General features: G+C 37.7%; 1 protein-coding gene across 2 annotated transcripts in view; it reads left to right on the top strand.

Annotated features, from left to right (window-relative positions):
- The window catches only part of REV3L (REV3 like, DNA directed polymerase zeta catalytic subunit), a 60,485-nt gene that overhangs the window by 19,050 nt on the left and 20,351 nt on the right, over positions 1–21,084 (top strand). For both annotated transcript variants that reach the window (XM_081000367.1, XM_081000368.1), the window contains exons 8-18: positions 224–308; positions 393–541; positions 1,553–1,678; positions 2,157–2,394; positions 3,560–3,699; positions 5,724–9,861; positions 10,707–11,596; positions 12,372–12,454; positions 13,490–13,615; positions 16,923–17,121; positions 19,672–19,783. In XM_081000367.1, coding sequence (XP_080856493.1) covers positions 224–308; positions 393–541; positions 1,553–1,678; positions 2,157–2,394; positions 3,560–3,699; positions 5,724–9,861; positions 10,707–11,596; positions 12,372–12,454; positions 13,490–13,615; positions 16,923–17,121; positions 19,672–19,783 — 6,286 coding nt within the window. The remainder of the gene's footprint in view (positions 1–223; positions 309–392; positions 542–1,552; positions 1,679–2,156; positions 2,395–3,559; positions 3,700–5,723; positions 9,862–10,706; positions 11,597–12,371; positions 12,455–13,489; positions 13,616–16,922; positions 17,122–19,671; positions 19,784–21,084) is intronic.

Below are 21,084 nucleotides of genomic sequence, written 5' to 3'. Positions count from 1 at the left end.
GGTAAAAAGAAAACAACCTTTTTAAAATTGGCTCAGAGCTGCTTGAAATTCAGACTATGTTGCTTGCTCTGAGCTTAAAAGTATTAGAAAAAATACATAAAGAGAAGGGTACTAATTGTTAATAGAATGCCTATGAAGTTTCAGTTTGTTATTTAGGAATTCAGTAGTCTTTTCTTCGTTGCTGTATTAACCGTCCTGTATAACCTTTCCCCCTTAATTAAAGATCGTGGATTTGTAACTGCAACAGAAAGTGAAAAAATCTTTCAGAAGAGGCTTAAAGAAATCCTCAAGCAAAGTGATCTCTCTGTGTAAGTGTTCATTTAGCTGTTACTCTTGTTTTTATTTGTGAGTTGTACAGTCATTTTAAAAGGTTTTATTTATTTATTAATAAGGACATTATCTGGATCACTGGACTACAGTAATGGATCACAGGAATTCTCTGCAGAGTTGACGCTACATTCTGAGGTACAATCTCCTAAAGTTGTTCCGTGTTCACCAGCAAATATTGTAGAAGTACACAGAGATAAAGAACTCAGCAAAGGTTAGTAGTATTAATACAGTTGGCTTTTAAGTCAAATACAGCTCACCTTACATGAGTACATCCTAGCTGGAATTACTTTTATGGAAAAACTGAGCAAAGGAGGCAAAAGAGACATAGAAGAATGCACAATGAATGATCTTTACCTTTGCATGTCTGTCTACAATATTCTCTGTTCTTTTCTTTCTGTGTCATAAAAGAGCTGAGAAAAGCAAAAATGAAGAGATGGAGGGAGAGAGAGAGAGAGAGAGAGAGAGAGAGAAAGGCACAGAAAAAACATTTCTCCCCCTGCATAATTGCATTTCATTGTTTCTGTGGGTGTGATGATGGTGAGGAGGAAGTGGCACCAAGGAAGAGTTACCTTCTGCATTTGCTTTCCCCAATAGTTTTTTTGGGCAGGGGCGGGGGGAGAGAAACTTTTGAAGAAAAGAGAGGTTTGGTGCACATCCTTGTGCCCCACCCTCTCCCAAAAACTCTATTCTCTTTCCAGAAATTGCTGGGAAGAGGAGATCTGAATTGCACCCCTCTGTTCTCAAGTGCAGAAAGATCTACTTTCAGGTTTCCCATAGGCATCTGGTTGGCCACCATGAGAACACAATGCTGGACTAGATGGGTCATTGGCGTGATCTAGCAGGCTCTTCTTATGCTCATGTAATCTTCTGCCACTTCCTCTGAGCAAAATGCCTGGGAAGTGGCAACTTGTGAAAGGAGAAAGTACCCTTTGGAAATGTATTGATCTGCTGCGAGTTCCATTAAAAACGGTTTTAAATAACCACAACTGAGTTTGCTCAAATTGTATTAAGAAAAGTCTTGCCACCATAAATTCCTATCTCTTTCAGACTCTGTAAGTTGTATAAACTTATGCATCTCAACTAGCACAAGTCTCTAACTATCTTCTGAAAATCTTGTTCAACTAATTTGGATATGTTAACATGTTTAATAGTCTTCAGCGAGTACTTTTGTGGGGAAAATGTGTTGGCAGCTCATGTGCAGAGTTTTAAATCTCATTTTTAGAGGAGTCCAACAGAAGGTATAAGGAGGAGGAGGCGCTTATTAATGAAGAAGCTATTTTGAACATCATGGAAAATAGTCAGCATTTTCAATCCTCATCTCAGAGACTGAATAAGACCCCAGTGTTCAGTAAGTACAATATAAATATAATCTTTTCCCCCACAATAATAGGTTATTCTTCAATATGCTGGCAGTTTTATCTCTAGTGGTCCATGCAGTTTGTCTAAACTGAGCTTACTCCAAAAATTAGATTTCTGTAAAGTATTTCTAGTTTAGCTGTTCATCAGTAGTGGTGTTCTGTTACTGATTGAAAAGAGGAGCCTTTGAATCCTAGTGCTCTGCAAAACCACTTCCCTTTGGAAGCTTGAAATTAAAATATACACCGCAAAAGTGAGAAATTATCAAAAGATAGTAAGATTCTCAAAGGACAAGGGTATCAAAAAGAAGATACTGTAAAAAGTTTTGTTTGCCTAATACTTGCTTTTAAAATATTGTGTTCAGTCTGCACATGGAAAATATAGGTTATTTAAAAGAACACATCACAAAGATAATCTTGAACTTTTTAAGATATAGGCTATGTCTGAATTTGTTTTTGTTTTTCTTTCAGTGGACAGTAGTGCTGATCAAGCCATGATACATCTCTTGGCTGGGTTGGAGGATGATGGATACGCAATTGGAGGACATGGTACATTATCACAACACTTCTCCTCTGGAAGCTGTAGAAATCCCCAGAACAGTGATGATGAAGAAAACGAACCACAAATTGAAAAGGAAGAAATGGAGCTCAGCTTGCTAATGTCCCAACGATGGGACAGCAGTCCTAATGACGTGAATGCAAAGAGAAGGTATCTTCTGTTTGTTGAATAATAGCTCTGGAGGAAATGGTACTAACTAACTTAGACTGAAGTTCTCATACTTAATAAAGAAAATCAATGTGGGTGTCCAGACGCCAGTATACTATGAAGAGAGGTGTTTATTGGACAAGAAATGTGATTGGTGATATAATTTCATGTGGCTCAAATGAGCAGGCAGATAAGAAAACCCAAGGGTTACTAGACTGCCAGAGCTTGAATGGAATGAGAGAGATTTGTAAGTGTGTTCTGCAATGACTGCTCCAGATTTGCTCAATGGGTACATTATATTAATCTGTGTTAAATACTGTGAGGAGGAAGGAACAGTGCTGCTATGTCTGTGTAAGTTGTTACAGGAAGCCCCACCAGCAAGAAATCAGGTTTCTCAGCATGCAGAGATAAAACAAAAGCACTGGCTGGGGTGGGGAGGTGGGGACTTGATGAGAAATTACAGCGACAATCGCTGAGAGATGTAGGGGAAGAAGAGGAATTTTCAGGCCACATATCCTGCTTTCTGAGTGAACAGTTTGGGGGAATAAATAAGAGGATGAGCCCTCTAAAGGAAGGTCCATTGGAGAAGGGAGCACCCATACTTGGTGCAAATAAGAAGGCAACAAGAAGCAGATATATTGGAATCAGGGTCTGGAACACAAACTCACAGTAGCATGCTTGTAACAGAAGAGTGGTGGAAATTTTAGGGGAAAGTAGGATTTTGTAAGCAGGATAAAATACAAGTCCGGGGGGAGAAGTCCTGTGACGAAAACGGAATCAACAACAGGCTCATTCAATATAATCTGATGTAAGATTGTATTGGCACTCTGAAGATCCACTGGTGGGTGGATTTCAACCTCTGTTGAAATTTGAACCCTACTGTGATTTTCATGAAATATTTTCATATTCTCAGGGGAAGAAACCACTCTATGATTATTCAATTTTGCATCCTGTAAGTTTGAAATACAGTTTAATGACTGTCTTTAAAAGATTGCATTAGACCACATTCTGTAGTGTAATAAGTTAATGTTCATTTTTAGTAAGCAACATTCAAATGCTTTGTATCCTTCCTTCCCAAGCAAAGTGTCATGTATTAACACCATAACCAGTAAACTCTCAAGTGGCTGACCAAAGGTTTTTATATACCTGAAATAAATTGCACTTCCAGGTCATTGGGCAGAAGTAGAAACCAGAGCTCAACTGAAGATGATGGCACTTCAGAAGATGATATGGACTGGAGTGAAAACAATTTGCTTCTGGCAAGCCTATCTATACCTCAGTTAGATGGAACTGCAGATGAAAACAGTGGTAAATCATAGTTTGGGAATTTCATATACCCATGAGAAAGTAGTTTTCCTTTCTTGATAAAAAATATCTCAATAGATTCCTTTGTACTAAATATTCTGCAAACATAGTCTATGAATTAGAATTCTCAACATAAATAGGTTGAAATTTAAAAACTGCATTAATTCATCTGTTTAAATTTCCTGACTTTCAAACTGTGACACAAAACTGTAATGTATTTTTTATTTAAAATATTTATTATCTATTCTTCATTGCAACCGCAATTCCAGAGTAGGTTACACATAAAAACAAATGCAAGACATATAGTAAACTAGATGACTCTCAGGATCCCTTCCAACTCTACAATTTTATTATTATTTTATTCTAACCAGACACTAAACTTTTTTGCAACTAGCCAGGCCCCTCATGGCAGCCATTTTATGGCAACTACATCAGTTTCCAAATGTGCCCTCAAGCCCCATAATGATGGGAACTCCTGATCTAGGTAAAATAGAATTACAAACTTTTCATGTCATTATTTATTTATTTCATATATTTGTATACTACTTAATGCCAAAACAGACCTTAAGCAGTTTATAAAAGATAACTGCATTGTTTACATGGTGAAATTATAGGCTATTTTATCATTTCAAAAAAGATGAAGTATGTGAACTAAACTGCTTTTGTTTCTGTCAGGAATAGAGGGATACATTGTATCAAAGACTGGCAGGCAGCAAAGTGTCCATTAAACTCATTGCAACCTAGTGTTGGCAAGATGCCTATATTTGAAGTGGCTTCTAGCTTTATATTCGGTATCACAGGCATCAACAGGGTGGCCAGTTTTAATTGGTCCATAGAAATGCTTCCTCATCTTATTGGCTCATAATTACAGACCAATAAGGGTTGAATTTCACCCAAATTGTAGTGATTGGGTAAGGAGGGCTAGTAAAAGGTAGCAAAGCTCTGTGGCAGTCCTGAAAAGAGAGGTACTGTCAAGTAACAACTGCTTATTGTAAACTTGAGATGGCAGTTGTTGCTGCGCCAGGTTGAGGACTGCAGAGAAGTGAAGAACTCCAGGGTGAAGGAAATGAGGACCAAGTTGAAGGCTGCATGTAAAGTCCTAGGTGATGGGAGTTGTGTGTTAATTGGAGAAAGAAAGTGATAGGGTAACTGGCCAGGCTTGGTTAGGAGATAAAACTGCAGTTTTACGTGTCTAACTTCTTAAAGGGGCAATAATCCTGTTTATTCAGTGCTATTTAAAGTGACTAAGTGTAGCCTGATAAATAATCCTTCAAACAAGCATTACTATTTGTTAATACTTAAAAATGGCTTCACTACAATTTTAGTGCCTTGTTTTTAACTTTAAATTTAGTATTCTTGTCTGCTTTGTCCCATATCCATCTGTAGCTACTGAAAGGTTAGCTGTTACAGGATAATATAAAGGTGTGCTATAGTGGCTGCAGAGATGAAGTGCGGGGGGGCGGGGGCGGGCACAAGTAGAATAGTCAGATGCGGGGATTAAGTGGAGGCTAGCAGTAAGGAGAAAAAAATATTAATTGCCACAATGCAACTGGTGAGAAAAATACAAGAAGGTAAGTGACTACATGTTGGCTTAGTATGTTCTAGGTTTGGGCCATTACAATAACAAGCATATATATAACAATTAAACAAAAATACAAGAAAACCATAAAATGCAATAAAATCCTAGAAAAACAGAAACATAGTAGCACACTTTAAAAGCATCTTAAGAGACAAGGGAAGCCTGACTTCATTTGTCTTTGAGATATAGATTGTAGGGAGTAACTGAATTCCAGATTAAAAATACAGCAATAAAATATTTGAGGGTGGTATTTTTTTAATAAGATTGAAAAACTACCAAAAGTGGAATGGTGGAATGTAAGATTAAGGAAGAGATAGAGAGTTTGGGTCTCTTAGCAGTTACTATTTTACCTAATACTTAAGTGACTGACTAATCTTTAAAATAGCTGATCTTAAAAAATAGAATAAAATAAATGAAAATTGCATGTGTTGTATCTATCCCTTTCTAGACAACCCGTTGAACAATGAGAATTCTCGAACCTCCATAATTGCAACAAGCAAAACATCTGTAAAGTCTTCAATTTTTCATAAAGATGCTGCTACTCTGGAACCACCTTCTTCTGCTAAGATTACCTTTCAGTGTAAACACACAAGTGCCCTTTCTTCTCATATTTTGAACAATGATGACTTAGAAGGGCTTTCTCAGCCAAACAAAGGAGACATAAGACCTGAATTGTCAGTCCATTCTCTTACAAAAGAAAGCACTTACAATGTGAAATACCCAACATCCTTCAATAATATTCTCCATTCTGAAAATTCACACACAGAAAGTAATAAAAGTGGAATATTCCCTGCTTCGTGTGAAACAGTTTATGAAGACATTTCCTCAGTAAGTAGACATTTGCCTCACAGAAAGTACACTGGAATAAGAAAAACTACAAAGGATGTATCTCTGCATATGAACCACCAAATGGGTGAAAGTATTTCGGTTCAAAATTCTAACTTTTCAGATTTGGTCCACTCCAAAAATAAAGCATCCTATGAAGCAAATAAAAAAGCCAGCAACACAAATACAGATAACCTCTTCCCAGCACCAGAAAACTGTGAAATGGTGTCTTGCTCAGAGGGTAATCGAACTAGTATTTATTCTGCTGAAGGTAGCACTGATGGAGATGGCCTTACTAACCTTAAAATTAGATATGAAGAATTTCAGGAGCATAAAGCTGAAAAAACAAATGTTAATCAACAAGCAGCACATTACATGTTCTTTCCTAGTGTTGTTCTTTCTAATTGTCTCAGTCAGCCACAAAAATTAGGTCCTGTTAAATATAAATTGAAAAAAGGCAGGAAACAATCTAGGTTAAAACTAAATAAAAAGAAAGTAATTCTTAGCAATCAGCCGTCTACAACTGTCAGCGATATTGCTTCCACAAAAGAGAGCTGCTATGTACAAGGTAATGCTAGTAATAACATTCCTGATAAAGAGAGTTTGTTACCAAATGATATCATTCAGGTTTCTCCTGGTGCTTCAGAAAATAAATTGTCTATGGATACAAGTAATTGTATTGACTGCCATTTTGAAGATGGAGCTGATGGTGCTCGAGAATCTGAGCAGGCGTTTGGGCTATGTGGAAATAAGTACACACTCAGAGCTAAACGCAAGATAAATTATGAAACCGAAGACAGCGAATCTAGCTTTGGTGTGCATAATTCAAAAATTAGCCTACCTCATTCTTTGGAAAATGATGAAAATATTGATGGGTCAAAAAAATGTCGAAAACGAAGAAAACTTTCTAAAAAATTACCACCTGTTATTATAAAATATATTATTATAAATAGGTTCAGAGGGAGGAAAAATATGCTTGTTAAACTAGGAAAAATAGATTCTAGTGAGGAGCAAGTTACACTTACAGAGGAAAAAATGAATCTATATAAAAAACTTGCACCTTTAAAGGACTTTTGGCCAAAAGTTCCTGATTCGCCTGCAACCAAATATCCTATTTATCCATTAATGCCAAAGAAAGGTCACAAAAGAAAAGCAAAATGCAAGTCAACCAAGAAAAAGGTTGGAAAACTGCAAAACATGAAGAGTAAAAATATTAAAAGAACCCTATATTTCAGAAGAAGAACCTCTGCCTTTCTGTCTCCCCCTCTACCATCATATAGCACTGAAGCTGAAGACTGTGACTTGAACTATAGCGATGTTATGTCTAAATTAGGTTTTCTGTCAGAAAGAAGTGCAAGTCCAGTTAATGTATCCCCACCTCGCTGTTGGTCTCCCACTGACCCAAATGCAGAAGAAATTATTAATAATCTAGAAAAAGAAACATTAGTGTTTAAAAATGCTACCACATATAGCACTAAGACTGTTAATTCCTATACAGGAAAACATAGTCAAGCAAAAGCTCAGACTAAAAAATGTAAAAAGCAATTTGTTAATACTACTGTTAGAGTTAATAAAAAGATTAGGAATAATCTGACTAACAAAACCGGAAATGAGGTGAAGAGAAAGCCTAGAGCAAAACAAAAACATAAAATAGAAAAAGTGTCAAAGTTGATGACAGTAACAGATGAAAAAAGTAGTATTCCTCCTTCAACTGAGGTTAAACTTGTGCTGAACCACCATGATTTACCTGAGAATGCTCACAGCTTGGGAAACTCGCAGCCACTTTGTACCCAAAAAGATAGCCAAGCAACTGGCTGTTCAACAGGGCATCTACCATCAGCACAACTGCCATTGACAGCTCATGCACAAGTAAATCCATTGATATATTTCCATTCACTCTTGGAAAATGAAAAGCCTGTAGGATATCAAGGTTCCCTCCTGACACAGGAGGACCATCATCCAGCCATAACTTCTGTGGTGTCTGGAAAGGAAAAAGCCAAAATGAATTTCCAAAGAGCTACTAGTCAAAGTGGTATATTTAGGACAAAAGAACCAATTCAAAATAATTTATTTGACCAGTCTCACCATATATCTCAGGTAGCACTGAATGCATACAGTTCTAAAGATATAATGCATAAAAAGGCTGAAGAGGTTACAAATTCGCAGTGCAGACTTTTATCCCCTGTTGGAAATGTAAATGAAAATTATATTTCTTCAGATGCAATGAAGATTGATCAGATTCATCCTAGTAAACTTTTGCATTGTAAAGATAATCAGCAGCAGATCGTTTATCTTCCAGAATCAACAAAAAATGCTGAGCATATTTCTTCTTTTTTTAAAACTTCTGAAGAAAGCCATGGATCTTTTCAGTTGCCAAAAAAATGCTTTGTAGCTTCTTTGAGAAGTCCAGTTAAAAAGCTGGGATGGGAACAGAAACAAAGAGGATTTATTTTGGATATGTCACATTTTAACCCTGAAAAAAATATAAAACAAAAGGGTCTGTCAGAAACAACCTCTCAAACCAAAGCTGATTCGCAGTGTAAAGGCAAGACACTGGTAACACCCTCAGCATTCAGTGAAGGACATTCTGGCTTAGCTGTTCTTAAGGAATTACTTCAAAAAAGACAACAAAAAGCACATCTAAACAACATGCACGAGCAGTTATCATTTAAAACTCAGTTGAACAGAAGTGCTTCCTACCCTCTTGATCAAAACAAATCGGTTAAAAAATCACGTTCAGTTGCATCCCCAAGAAATCCTCGTACATCTAGGGAGAAAAAATCTAAAGAAAAAAATCTCAAGCTTTTAAAAGATTCTGCAAAGCAGCAAAACAGTAAGACTGGCCATGTGTTATCTGTTGATAGCCCGGTTTTTGGTTCAGATCCAGGTTTTGAAAGTTGCTACTCACTTGAAGACAGCCTGTCACCTGATCATAATTACAATTTTGATATTAATACTATAGGACAGACTGGATTTTGCAGCTTTTATTCTGCAAGTCAGTTTGTCCCAGCAGATCAAAATCTACCACAGAAGTTTCTGAGCGATGTAACTCAGGACCTTTTTCCAGGTCAGGCAGCAGAAATGGATCTTTTAAGTCATAATAGCAAAATTTCTAAGGAAGAAAACCATTATTCTTCAGACCCCACAGCTTGGTTAAGATCTGGTCCACTAAGTCCTCAGCTTTTTGATAAAAGGTGCCCGGATACGAATGAAAACCATCTCCACAGCCAGTGGAAAAATAACATTATTACATCAACATCTGAACCTAGCTTACCACTAGATGTGCAACAGGCAGAGATGTGCCAAAAGGAACAATTTCAGTTGGAGAGAAATGCTGTGAAGAAAGGAATATTTCTTAACCTTTCATCGCCAAATAGTGATTGGAGTCAAAACCACTTTAGAAAGGAAGCCACTTTTGAACCTGTTCAGTCACTTGATTCGATTAGTATATCTTTTTCTTCCATTTTATCATCACCGGATGGTGAACTTATGGATGCAGCTTCTGAAGATTTAGAGCTGTATATTTCAAGAAACAACGAGGGATTAACACCAACCCCAGATAGTTCACCAAGATCTACAAATTCCCCCTCACAGTCAAAAAATGGAAGTTCTACACCTCGTGCTGCTCACATCCTTAAGCCTCTCATGTCACCTCCAAGTCGTGAAGAAATTATGTCAACTTTACTGGATCACGATCTTGCAGAAGCAATTTATCAGGAACCATTTTGCAGCAACCCTTCTGATGCACCAGAAAAGCCAAGGTAATGTGGTAATACCAGTGGACTGTAGTCACATTTTTCTATTTTATACCTATGTATTTTTAGTTGGCTTTAACATAATTTATATAGTCATGGAAATATTAGGTGTACCTTTAATATAGCATTCTCTCCTATTCCCTTAAGCAAGAGCCAGAATTGCATGGGGTTAAAGTAGCTCATTAATCTACAACAGGGTTTCCAAAACTTGGATCTCCAACTATTTTTGGACTACAACTCCCATCATCCCTAGCTAGCAGGACTAGTGGTCAGCAGTGGTGGGAATTGTAGTCCAAAAAGAGCTGAAAACACAAGTTTGGGAAATCCTGAGATTTTATAAAAAGTAAATACTCTGTTTTATCTTTTCAGATTCATAAATTCTGGGCACCTTGAAGAATTTAACATAGGGTTGTATTCAATGTTGCATGTGTAGAAAACAAACTTGCACAGTCAGTCTTACCTTTCCCCTCCTGCTCCCATTATCTATCTTGTAAAACCTCTCCAGAGGGTGGGGGCATGGCATACTGTATTACACAAGGCTGAACTTGGCAGGAGGTATCACCCAAAATTGAGCAGAAGGACTTATAAAGGCAAAGAAAAAGATCTGTTGTGCAAATTCCTCCTGCTCGTGCAATACTGAATACAATTCATAGTCATTAGCTATTGCTATGGGGAGTATTGAAATGTGAATCAAAACTTTAAATATCTGCTTCTTCTTTGAAATGTTGATGACCTAATTTGGATATTGACAAATACAAGAGTTGATATTATGTGATGGAATCTTTTTTCCTGACAGTTCTTTCCTTCTATTAAGATAAATTTATTGTTAACTGAAAATAATATCTTCACAGAGAAATTGGAGGACGACTGCTTACAGTAGAAACCAGACTTCCAAATGACCTACTTGAGTTTGAGGGAGACTTCTCATTGGAAGGTCTACGACTATGGAAGACTGCATTTTTGGCAATGGCACAAAGCCCTAGACCAGGCTCTCCGCTTCGCAATAGCCAATCCATTACTGACAAAAAGCAAAGAAATAACCGTAAAACTAGTGAAGACAAAAAGATAGTGATCATGCCTTGCAAATGTGCACCAAGTTGCCAGCAAGTTCAGTCATGGCTGCAGGCAAAAGAAGATTATGAACACTTTAGGAAAAGAATGATTACCAAATCGATTGAGGTGGAAAAGGTTGATGAGAGTTTGAACTGCACGTCTTTGCCAAACAACACGTGTTATCAAATGGCCAAGGCAGTTGAGAATTCTATCTTGCCAAGCAAAAGTGTTGTAGAATCAGAAGGTACTTGTTTTTCATCCTCAAATCCAATGCCAACACAAACCATGGAAAAGCATGATACAGATACCCCTGAAATGAGTAAGACTGTGCTGCTTGACACTGCAGCAATAGAAACAGACAGGGATGAGGAGAATTATGTTGATTATAGCTCCCCTGATTCATCAGTGCTTCCTCCTTGGCAACAAGTAACATCCCCAGATTCCAAACAATCTTCCTCAGAAGATTCAGAGGATATTTTATCCTCTATAGAAGAAAATGAAACATTAACAGATGGAGAACAGAAGCTTGTCAAAGAGGAAAGCAAGATACCCTTCACCGTCTCGCCATTTGTGAACAAAGGATGCAATAGTAATTCTGAAACTGCTTGCCTGCATAGTACACCCCTTAGAGAGGAAATGTGTAAAGGAGGAATAAATGAAACACCTGGATTCACTCCATTATTACCAGGTAAGATTATGAAAGGAGTGGTTTGCAGAAATTGAAAGTGAAATTATGCAAAAATATATGTACTTATGTAATAGAAGATAGCAATAAAAGCTTTAAACCACTTATGGAAGTACTATTAGACAAGTAGTTTAAGGTTTACTAATAGAAAATAGCCTTAACCAGAATAACTTGATTTTTTCCAGAATATGTAATTAGCATGACCAAGGAAATGAAGATTAATTTTTATACTTGGGATAACTTTTAGGACCAGCAGTATAAGATGCTGCAGTGTCAGACCATTCTATGCCTTGATATTGTACTTAACATTTTGTAGCTTTTGAAAAATTAATTCAGTAATACTAAAGGATGCTTTGAGGGGTTAAACCACAGTGGGTTAAACCACAGAGCCTAGGACTTGCCGATCAGAAGGTCGGCGGTTCGAATCCCCACGACGGGGTGAGCTCCCGTTGCTCGGTCCCTGCTCCTGCCAACCTAGCAGTTCAAAAGCACATCAAAGTGCAAGTAGATAAATAGGTACCGCTCCAGCAGGAAGGTAAACGGCATTTCTGTGCACTGCTCTGGTTCACTAGAAGCGGCTTAGTCATGCTGGCCACATGACGCGGAAGCTGTACACTGGCTCCCTTGGCCAATAAAGCGAGATGAGCGCTGCAACCCCAGAGTCGGTCATGACTGGACCTAATGGTCAGGGGTCCCTTTACCCTTTACCTAAAGGATGCTTTAGTATATTTTTGTTGTGGTAGTCACTCATTACTTTCTTCTCTTTCCTTCACCCCAGGTCCAAACATTCAGAAATTGAATCCTAGAAGGGGAAGGAATATTGATGCTTTTCGAAAAGTACTTTTAAGAACTCAAGTCAAGGTAAAAATGGAATTGGATGCATTTTTATTAGGCTCAATTTTAGTTATTTTCTGAGTTCTGAAGTAAAATATTTTACCTTTTTACATTACGGTAAGGATACTTCTGTACAATAATTATACTTCCAATTTTTCTTAATTGAAATTGCATCATAATATTTGCACTGAAAAGTGTCTTGATAACAACTGATGCAGAACACAGCAAGTGATTAACTGCATCTGACCATTGTGAACACATCAGTCTGCCGTTAAAAGAAAATCAGTAGCTCCCACTTTATTTCTGGACTCAATTCATAATACTGATTTGGGTATATTTGAATACTGCAGGGCTCTAGCATGTTTTGTATAACAGTCCTTCTGTGAGCAGAAATTGCATTCTGTGCCAGAAAACTACCTTTAACTCTTTGGTACTTATCTGTAGGTAACAAAATGATCCTGATTGTGAATAATGTTGATTCCCCCCCCCCAAGTCAAATTCTATATTAGTTTGACTTTCCTTAGTGCTAAATACATTTAGAATGCATATTGGGCACCTAGAACCTGATTTAGTCAGACTAGGGGACCCATTCCTATACACCTGCAGCAGCAAAGGACCCCTTGTTCCTATGGTGCAATTCCTTGTGACTGATATGCATGTGTGAATACTGGAATCATGTTGATAGAGTTAGTTGCTTCCCTCCTCCAGCCTTTTATTGCTTAGCCAAAAGTTAGGAAACAGTTGGTGCGCAGCCTTACAAGATTTGCCATACCCATAAATGGTTGCTCCATTTAGACACACTCTTAGTGGTGTGTCTAATGCTACAGTGAAATGGTTCTCATGCATGTGCATGTAAATAGAATAGAAGTTTGATATGGCAGGGCTTCTGTTCCTGGAAATGGGTATGAGTTAATATATTTTATTACTGTTAGCAACTGAAGAAAATGAGTAATCCAAATAATGAGTAATCCCAATAATTGAATTTGTTCAATAATTAGACTTGGTAGAGTTAAGGCCTTAATCAGTGAAAAGTTTATTGTTGTTAATGTTTTATTTTTACAGAACCGATTCACACCTTTAAATGCCCCAAAGAAAGAGACTTCTCAGATTGAAGGGCCATCATTAAACAACTCATATGGTTTTAAAATAAGTGTACAAAATCTTCAAGAAGCAAAGGCTTTACATGAGGTAATTTACAGTATTATTGAAGATGCTTTACCTATGGTTGCATTTGTTTTTTCTATGTCTTTAGCAATTCCTGGTTTTATCTGTAAGCTGCCTTGAGTCATGTCAGGGGGAAAGGTGGGATATTTCTTTCATTCTTCAGTCAGGTTTAGCATTTAAGAGGGTTTGTGTTTTACTCAAACTGCTGTGGCAGTAACCAAAATTGTGTGGTTGCTGCTGTGGCAGTAACCAAAATGTGAGATTCTTGATTTCTAATTTAAATACATCCAGGATTTAAGAATTTTAGTATATGACTGCTTATCCACTGGATTTATTTATTATATTGCACAGGCAGCCTTCCATTTACTCATGTTCAATATGTCCATGATTGTGTATATGTGCATTGTGCCAAACTTGGAAGTGACCCAGAAACAGCATAAAGACGTCACTGAACCATCACCAAAGGGGTGGAATGGGGTGTTTGCAGGCTTTTTCAATGAGTTTCAATTTTATGTGAGTTCACTGACCCTTGTGGTGCCTCGGAACATAACCCACATGTAAATGGGGGGTTGCCTGTATTCTATTTTTATCCGGCTCTTCAAACAAATACTGTCTCCCAAAACTGCTCACATCAATAAAACAATGGCATGTCTTGTCATCAGACTAGCAAATTAAAAAGGCAAGATACATGATGGATGGAAGGAAAGGGAAAGGAAAGAAAGGAAAAGAGAGAGGAGGAGGTTTGTTAATGCCAGGATGAAGTTGTGAACTGGACCCAGCTGATCTTTCTTTGCTGTTTTTCTTGCTTGTATAGAAGTGGTGCAACTACCCAGTGGCTCTTTGTAGATGGCAATAAGGAGATAGGCAAATCTTGGAGTAAAATGGTCAATATATATCAAATGTAACAGAAGTAAAGTTGTGTCAAAGTAATGCATGTAGCTTATGTGTAACACAAAATGGAATACCCAAGGAAGGCAAAAAGTATGCTTTTTCATAGCTTATCTGGAGCCATTAAAAACATGCTTCTTGAACCCTCAAATGAGTAAACAGTTGTGACCTGGGGTAAACTTGCCAAGCCCAGAATGGATGAGTTGTACTGTCTGTCTGGCCCTGACTGAGGGCCAGACAGGCCTTATGTAGGCCTGCAAATCTCACTCAGGAAGACCCATAAGACCCAGGAAACCTGGCTTCTGTGAGACTTTGTCTCATAGTTCCCATGAGATTTGGAAATCCCCAGGTCTCAGACTTTCCCTCCCTGGCATCGCAAGCCAGGGTAGGTGTGCTGGATGGACACTCAGTAATCTCCCTACCTGCAAACTCGTAGCCTCAACAAGCCTTGTTATCGTCACAGATCCCCTAGGCCTCTGGCTGGTGGCAGAAGCATTCTCATCACTTCTAAAGTCATGGGACAACTGGCAATTACAGCAGAGTTCTTTCTGAAGGGAAGGAGGAAAACAACCTTCCTGCAGCTGTTTCTTTTTCAGCTATCTAAAAATATTGCAGGCATTTAAAAAATGAAGTACAGTGGTGCCTCGCAAGACGAAATTAATCCGTTCCGCGAGTGTCTTCGTCTAGCGGTTTTTTCGTCTTGCGAAGCAACCCTATTAGCGGCTTAGCGGATTAGCGCTATTAGCGGTTTAGCGGCTATTAAAGGCTTAGCGGCTTAGCGGCTTAGCTGCTAAAAGGCTATCAGCGGCTTAGCAGCTTAGAAAAAGGGGGGGGGAGCGGAAAAAAATCTCAAGACTCGCAAGACATTTTCGTCTTGCGAAGCAAGCCCATAGGGAAATTCGTCCTGCGAAGCAACTCAAAAACGGCAAACCCTTTCATCTAACGGGTTTTCCGTCTTGCGAGGCATTCGTCTTGCGGGGCACCACTGTATTTAACACAGCCCTGGAAATTGTTCTAAGAGTAGCAGATCTAGCAGGTGTAGGCAGCCTGCATATAGAACACAAGATCCCCTTTGACGGTAATGAGACTTTGAGGTTCTTGGTTTTTAATCTAAATACAATCTGGAATGACAGATCTTTGCTTGTAACTTTGCTTGCCCTATGCTTTTGTTTATTACATTACATCAGCCTTTGCCAATCTGGTCCCAGCCTGTGCTGACTGTGGTTGGTGGTAGTCCAAAATATATGGAAATCACCAGGTTGGCAAAGGCTATGTTACATTATCTCTTGCACTGATGACCTGTGCTTGATTAGCATTAAGATTTTTCAGCTTGCGGAAAGTTAACAACCTGATCTGATAAAATAATTTACTGCCCTGCTTTTCAGCCGCAGTTGGCTCCCCAAGCAGCTTGCATTTAAAATCCATAAAGCAGACAATGTGTTAGAGATACATGGAGGTATCTGGCAGTTGATGTCATAGTATTCTCCAAGCTTATCCTCAAGTCTAGAGGAAGAGAGGGAAAGGACTTGCAGATGGAATGAAGGGCAGATTAATGGAAAATATGCCAACTCACAGAACTCACCCTCCTGATTATCTGCAGTCTTCTCTTTTATATTCCCCTTACTTTGTGTCAAAACTAATTAGACTAATTAGTGCGTAAAACTAACTAACTAACTAACTAAACTAATGAACTCATTTAATATGTATTTTCTTTGGATTTCACATTCAAATAATCCATGTATATTTTTTTCTGTTGAGTTATATTTTGGTATGCTTTGTGTATTGTGAATGTAACCACCTGCCTTTAAAACAAATTTAATGTGAAGTCTAAATTTCAGAGCCATTCAAACAGGGTGGATGCTATGTGTCAGTTTTCCTCTTGCACACTGGTCATATCCTGAATTAGGTAAAAATATGTATTATTATGGAACATTGTATAATTGGGCAATTCTTGCTCTGTTTACATAGTGATTAAAAATTAGCTGATGTGGGAGTTTCTGGGTATCGTGACTGTAATTTCTTATATGGGTGCTTGTTTGGTAGTGATTGCATTTGAATATTAATATTTGGTTTTGGCATCCTGCTAAAAAAAATCCTCAGAAAGTGTGAAGATAGGGAATGACACAAGCTGTTTGAAATACAGTGCTAACAAAATTTAATGCAGTGTATAAAATACATGACTTCTAAGTATCAGATACTTGCTGTAGATTGGTACTTTGAAAAAAATGCATAAATCTTCAATAGTCTACATTTCCTATACTTCTTTCATTTAATCCCAGTTATTATAATTATCACAAAGCATACTCTATATTTTTCTCAATTTCCACAAGCAAACGTGAGGTTATTTTTATTGCCCAGCATATAAAATAAATTGATAGTTTCATATTTAATTTGATTCAAAGGTATCTTAAAAGAAGATAACAATGTATACTTTTTGCTGTAGGTTCAACATCTTACACTTCTCAGTGTAGAGTTACATGCGCGAACAAGAAGAGACTTGGAGGCAGACCCTGAATTTGATCCTATCTGTGCTCTATTCTACTGCATATCATCTGACACACCGTTGCCAAATACTGATAAAATGGAAATCACTGGTGCTATAGTGATTGATAAAGACAGAACAAGAACAATCTCAAGCCAAGGTTCTTATTTCAATTTTATTTTAGGAATTTACTTCAGTGTTTGAATGTTGTCATATTTGGGTATTAATGAACAATATGAGAAAATGAGGCTTTGAAGGATCTTTGCTAGTGTTGTTTAAATTTATGTCATCTCACTGTCCAATCATGAGAAGCATAGTAATGGTTTCTACCTTATATCTTCCTGCGCACATTTGCAAGGGCTATAATGCTTTTAAATATCAATTAATAATATATTAAACCAAAGTTTAATATTTCACGGCATGCTCCTGCAGAAGTCCAGAAGATATAAACAGGAAAACATGTCTTAGAAGGAAGTGCTCAAAACCCTTGTGCTGGACCAGTTCCTTTTAGTTTGCATTGGGACTGTTCGAGAACAGCAACTTTGGTAATCTGTCAAAATTGATTTTAGTAGAAATAGCAAGTTGATTTTGTTAAATATTGCATAAGGGTTGTTGTGTGGTTTTCTCTGATCTTTGTAGGGTCTAAACAGGGCCCTTATTGTATTGTACCTTTTTGGCTTTGTTTAGACCAGTGATACTCAACCTGTGGCTCTAGAGCCGGATGCTCTTGAGGCCCTACAGGCGGCTCTCGCAGTGTAGGCATCTGATCGGCGCTCCATTCTATCAGGCAGCGCGGGGAGCACTGACCAAAGGACCGGCAGTGTGGGAGTCACTGAAGTACCTCCTCCCATAGGAGGAAAGCGAAGGAGCTGCTGGGATCTCCCCACAGGTAAGAATAGAAATTGCCTCCAACCCAGCAGCCATGGGGGGAGAATGGGGAAACCTCCCTCTTTTTCCCAGCAGCTAATAGAAACTGAAGATTACAAAATGTCTTGTAACATATGATATTTGTGGTGGCACGGCATCATCACAAATTAATGTAACATCATGATGCAAGGTTGCAATGTTGGTACTTGATGTTATGCTCTGCAACAACAGTTAATGGTGAAGTGGCTCTCCAGCTGTTAAAGGTTGAGTACCACTGGTTTAGGCTAGTAAACAAAAAACAGATTTGATATTGAGGGTAAAATGTTAAACTCTGTGAGATGATTTATCATTAAACAACTTCATGCTGCCTAGCTTTAAGGTTCTGAGAAAAATAAGAAATTAGCATTATGACAAAACTTCTATCTTTCATCCACTTTTATTTCTAGATGTTAAGAATATTAATTTCCTGTTCTTATCTTATTTTCTTCAATTTTTTACTTTCTAAAGCAATAGATCATTGTACTAAATTTTCCTGACTTCCTGGAGGCTAACTTGACGGATTCTGAAAAAGAATTTATGAATAAGACTAGAATGTAAAGACAGAATTTCCCCATTTAATGTTGCAGAGTTCTTTATTTATTAGTATTGAGTGCTGGCATTTTTCAGTGAAGAGTCTCTTGGTTTATTTGATACATCAGTGAATAAAGTAATGCCTAGCTTATGGTTAATCTATCACTTCTATATTGTCCTGTCTAGATTTTGGTTTAAGGCCACTAATCTTTTTCAGTCTTGCTTTGCTGTTTTTAAAACTCACATCTATTTGAAATGGTTAAGTGATAAGATTTATTCTGATGATTGTTTGAATCCAATAACTAATGCATTTTTGACAGTTTTAATATTGGATGTAGTCCTACTTATCCCATGCACAGGCAGTAGAGTGCAGAACAGCTGCCTCAGAGCCCAGAATAGTTAGCTCCTTGCCCACCATGCCACCTTCGTGACTGGCAACTGCTGCTCTTAATGTTCTCCATCATAGCCTGAGTGTCACTTCCAAGAGATGCCCTCCCATGCATCTAATACCTGAGGCAACCAGAATTTTGTACTTGTTGTAAACGTCTGCATAAAATATTAAGTTTTTAAAAATTATTTGCAGAATGATTAAGGTGATGTAGCACAGCTCTTATAATGTTCATTAAACATAAGTAGTCATACTGTTGTGGATGTAAAAGGTTTCCATTCTTTGGATCAAGCATATTAGAAACTGAGGACTGCTGAAAATTGCATTCATTTAAAACATCTATTTGTTAGTTGCTTTTAAAGGCCAAGCTCTCATGAACTGATTGGAAAAAAATATAGAAAATTTCTTATGAATCACATTTCAAATGAGGCTGGCTTGGTTTGCACATCTTGGTAAACCATTTTCTGAAATAATGTTCCCCTGTAAACCACTGAGTATGGTTTACCATAATGTGTGGACAGAGCCTTTATTTATTATCACTCTGTTGAGTGGTAAAAGCTAAATCTTTTTCTCCAAAATTTAGAAGTAAGCTTGGGAGGTGCCACACTTTATTGTACTACATTTATGCTGATGAAAGGTCATAAACACTTGAACAAAAGATAATTACTTAAATCAGAGCTCTATAAAATACAAAAGCATGTGCATGCTTTCCCACAGTTTGTTCAAACACGAAATCTCCACCAACTATTCATTGTCTGCAATGAGCAGTAGTGGCAGGGGACTTGAACAATGAAAAATCATGGCTTAATTTTAATGTGTGTTTTTTATTAAAAACAACAACATGGTGGTATTTTACTAGAAATAAGTATTTAATTTGCTTTTCAGGTAACAGAGAACATGCACCTTTGCTTACCAGATCTGGCATCTCAGGATTGGAAGTCAAATATGCTGCTGATGAGAGAGCACTTTTCCAGGAAGTGGTGAACATTGTTAAAAGGTAGGGCATCTGTAGACCCTGCTTTTTCATCCTCTGAAACTTTTATTTAAACATTTTCAAATCCAAGTCTCCCTACCTTCTCTCCCCATGTTTAAATGGTTTTGATTTCTTGGAAAAGTCTGTTTTTCCTGCTCACAACAGATATATCTATATTATAAGGTTCTTTATGCGAGTCTCTCTTATACAGGCCTCTCACATCAATCTTGCTGGAGTTTTAATATTCCCAAACTGCATTTCAATCTTTCTTAAAATACACTCTAAGGTTTAAATGATCTTGCAATACAAATTAAAGTATACACTGTCTTAAGTAGGAAGACTTTTTTTAAAAAAGAACTTTATGGCAAAACTCATATCTCGTAGCGGTACAGACATAAACAGATATAAAAACTGGCCTCTTTACAGAAGTCTTTTCTGAATGGGAAAGTCCTTATTTTCCCTGGTTTGAAAAGTTCCTGGCCAGTTTTTGTAGCAGCCTCTGATCATGGGCCTGTGGAACTTCAGGTGTGTCTTTCTTCAGGTCAACTGCCAAAACCTCAAAGTCTGAATGTTACCAAGGAAACAAAATTTTGAAACATCTGGCTGGAATACATTCTCAAGGAAAATGTGTACTAGGCAGAGTACATTTGCAATTCTCTCTCTCTCTGACTAGAAAACTTCTGATGAGAATGGCATTGACTAAATCCAGGAAACCAGAGTACTAAAGAGTTGCTGAGAGCAACCAACACAGGGTGGGTCCTGACGAAGCAGCGGATTCCTGTTCAGAGAAGACAAAATTACAGGTAAGGAAATTAATTTTTTCTTTCTCTTTTTTGGGAATCCGCTGCTCCGTCTGGCTTAGGAAACAACTTGGAAGTAACAACCTGCTACTTTTATTTTTCCTATAAAGTTCTCCACCATTTGGGGAAAATGCCACTTGGCCACATGAAACCATGCCAAAGAATATCGTTACAATTCATTTGTATTTCTGAAGACTTAATTGCTAAAGGCTTCATTGAATGAAGAAAGCGCACCGATTTCTAATATATTTGTGGTGGACATTCAAAGTTACCTGGGGAACAGCTTTTGAAGTGCTGTGTGCCTATTTGCAACGTCTGTACAACAAGTGGAATATAGTGGGTACCTTCAAATATTTTGATTAGGCTGTTTTTATCCCTTGAAGGATAGCAGTTCATAATCGCTCTAGAAAAGTTGACACAAGACTTTTTTCAGGCAGTTCTCAGCTAGGAACAGTAGAGACATTTGCTCTTTTTCATTCTTTTTAAATAGTTTTCTATTAATATTGTTTCTTTACCTTGATGGTA

The sequence above is a fragment of the Podarcis pityusensis genome, assembly GCF_964106645.2.
Source record: "Podarcis pityusensis genome assembly, chromosome: 3".
NCBI classification, from domain to species: Eukaryota; Metazoa; Chordata; class Lepidosauria; order Squamata; family Lacertidae; genus Podarcis; species Podarcis pityusensis.
Note: the sequence above shows the minus strand (reverse complement) of the source record. Positions and strands in the feature narration are given on the sequence as shown.